The 1921-nt window shown below is 38.5% G+C and overlaps 1 protein-coding gene across 2 annotated transcripts; it reads left to right on the top strand.

Moving 5' to 3' along the window:
• Positions 1–72: 72 nt before the first annotated feature.
• On the top strand, positions 73–1740 carry LOC111381074 (pumilio homolog 2-like). 2 transcript variants are annotated; one of them, XM_023004790.1, is made up of 2 exons: positions 73–533; positions 816–1740. In XM_023004790.1, exon 2 carries the CDS (start codon positions 823–825, stop codon positions 1723–1725), a length of 903 nt encoding a protein of 300 aa, XP_022860558.1. In that variant the 5' UTR covers positions 73–533; positions 816–822; the 3' UTR covers positions 1726–1740. The 2 variants fall into 2 exon arrangements, with proteins under 2 accessions (XP_022860558.1, XP_022860559.1); XM_023004791.1 differs by having other exon boundaries at positions 74–396.
• The last annotated feature ends 181 nt before the right edge of the window (positions 1741–1921 follow it).

The following is a 1921-nucleotide window of genomic DNA, read 5'->3' on the forward strand; positions in this document are numbered from 1 at the left end:
TAGCAAAGTGGCCCTGGTGAGCAGTGTGTGCCTTATCAAGTATCAACAAAGGGCAGTTTGCTCTCCTACTTCCGAATCCAAAGAGTAAACGTGTCGCCGACATATTGTTGCAGATATTCATTAATCAATTTCTTACTTTATTTAACCGCTTTCTTGTCTATCTGACCATCTTTCTTGAAAATTAGTAATTCCATACGAATTAAAACACTACCTGAACCACGCAGAAATGAAAAGCATTTTTGGAAAGCATTTATTTATAGCAAATACAAAATATATCCAGTAACTGTATTTAATCCCATCTTCTCTTTGTATAGTAGTAGTAGTTGGAAAACAGAACCCTAAGGGATTCTCTGTGAGAACAATTCGCCGCCAGATTGATACTTTCTTGTATAACTTGTAAACCTCTCTCATGACTCTTTCTTGCAAACTCTTGTCCAACTCTCACTAGCTTACTTTCATACTCACTTTTGCTCTTTTTCTTGAAATTTATGGTGTAAAAAAGGGCCCTTTTAAATTTTGTTGATTATCTTTGGGTATGCTTCTTTAATTTATGGAAATTATTTTTCTTTAGTGTCTGATCATATAGTTTCGATGATTTTGTTTATCATCAAGAATTGAACGTTCTTGATTCTTGATCGTCAAAGATTGTGATTTTTGTGAAACCAAAGCTTTGATCTTCAGGGTGTCTTTATGGTTTCGTTGGTTTTTAGTGTGCGTTGGTGGAGTTAATTTAAGCTTTTTCCCTTTTTGGAACGTTTGAATAATTTGTGGGTTTTAAGGTCGTGGTAAGAAAAAATGTTATCTGAATTGGGCAGGAGACAGATGCTTAATAGTAATGAAAATCCCTTTGGAGATGACTTGGAGAAGGAGATAGGGTTTTTGCTCCGTGAACAGCGGCGCCAAGAGGCTATTGATCGTGAAAAGGAGCTAAATTTGTACAGGAGTGGGTCAGCTCCGCCTACTGTTGAGGGTTCGCTGAGTGCTGTTGGTGGGCTGTTTAACCATGGTGTTGACGGCAGCAGTGGCAATAACTCTGCCTTTGCTGAGTATGCAAAAATCAAGAGCAGTAATGGTTTCATGTCAGAGGAGGAGCTTAGGTCTGATCCTGCATATTTATCTTACTATTACTCAAATGTCAATCTGAACCCAAGGCTGCCGCCTCCTCTGTTGTCAAAGGGGGATTGGCGGTTTGCGCAGAGGTTACAAGGAGGGAATTCGACGATTGGGGATAGGAGGAAGGTGAATAGAATTGATTCTGATGGTGCTGGGGGATCCCTGTTTTCGATGCCACCTGGATTCAATTCTGAGAACCAAGAGAGTGAGAATGAGACGGATAATGTGCTGGGTTCTGAAGAATGGGATGTTGATGGATTGATTGGTTTGCCTGGATTAGGGCTGGGTAGCAAAAAGAAGAGTTTTGCTGAAATATTTCAGGTGAATAACTTGCATAAATTTGCTTTCTTTTTATGGATTTTCTGTAATCCTTTACTTGGAGATGTCCTCCTCTTTTGCGATTGCAAAATGCTACTGATACTGTGCTTAATGTTGTGCTTGCCATTTGACATTAGTCTTTTTTTTGTTTACTGTCGTTTATTGACTTATATATCCAAGTTTTCATACTTATTAAAACATTATTCTTCTTATGCATGTATTGAAGAGCTATACATGATTGTTATGTTCTTTACATGTGCTACAATTGTCACATATCTATCTGAATATATATAGGCACGAGCTTAACTTCATTGAGTGCAATCTGTGGAATACATTTGTTCTGTGAGTTAAAAGGCTTTGCTAATACTCACTGCTGGAGCCACAATTCTCACGTGTGTGGGGGTGGGGGGTCGTGTCAGTTCTGGAGCGACGATGAGGGAGGGGATATGTATATATTTTAAAAAAAAAAAAAAAAAAAAAATGTTAGGGG

This window comes from Olea europaea, unplaced genomic scaffold, assembly GCF_002742605.1.
Source record: "Olea europaea var. sylvestris unplaced genomic scaffold, O_europaea_v1 scaffold2249, whole genome shotgun sequence".
Lineage (NCBI taxonomy): Eukaryota > Viridiplantae > Streptophyta > Magnoliopsida > Lamiales > Oleaceae > Olea > Olea europaea.

Bases quoted from the DNA above. Each gene is read 5' to 3' on its own strand.
- LOC111381074 (XM_023004790.1), top strand. From the start codon at position 823: ATGCTTAATAGTAATGAAAATCCCTTTGGAGATGACTTGGAGAAGGAG.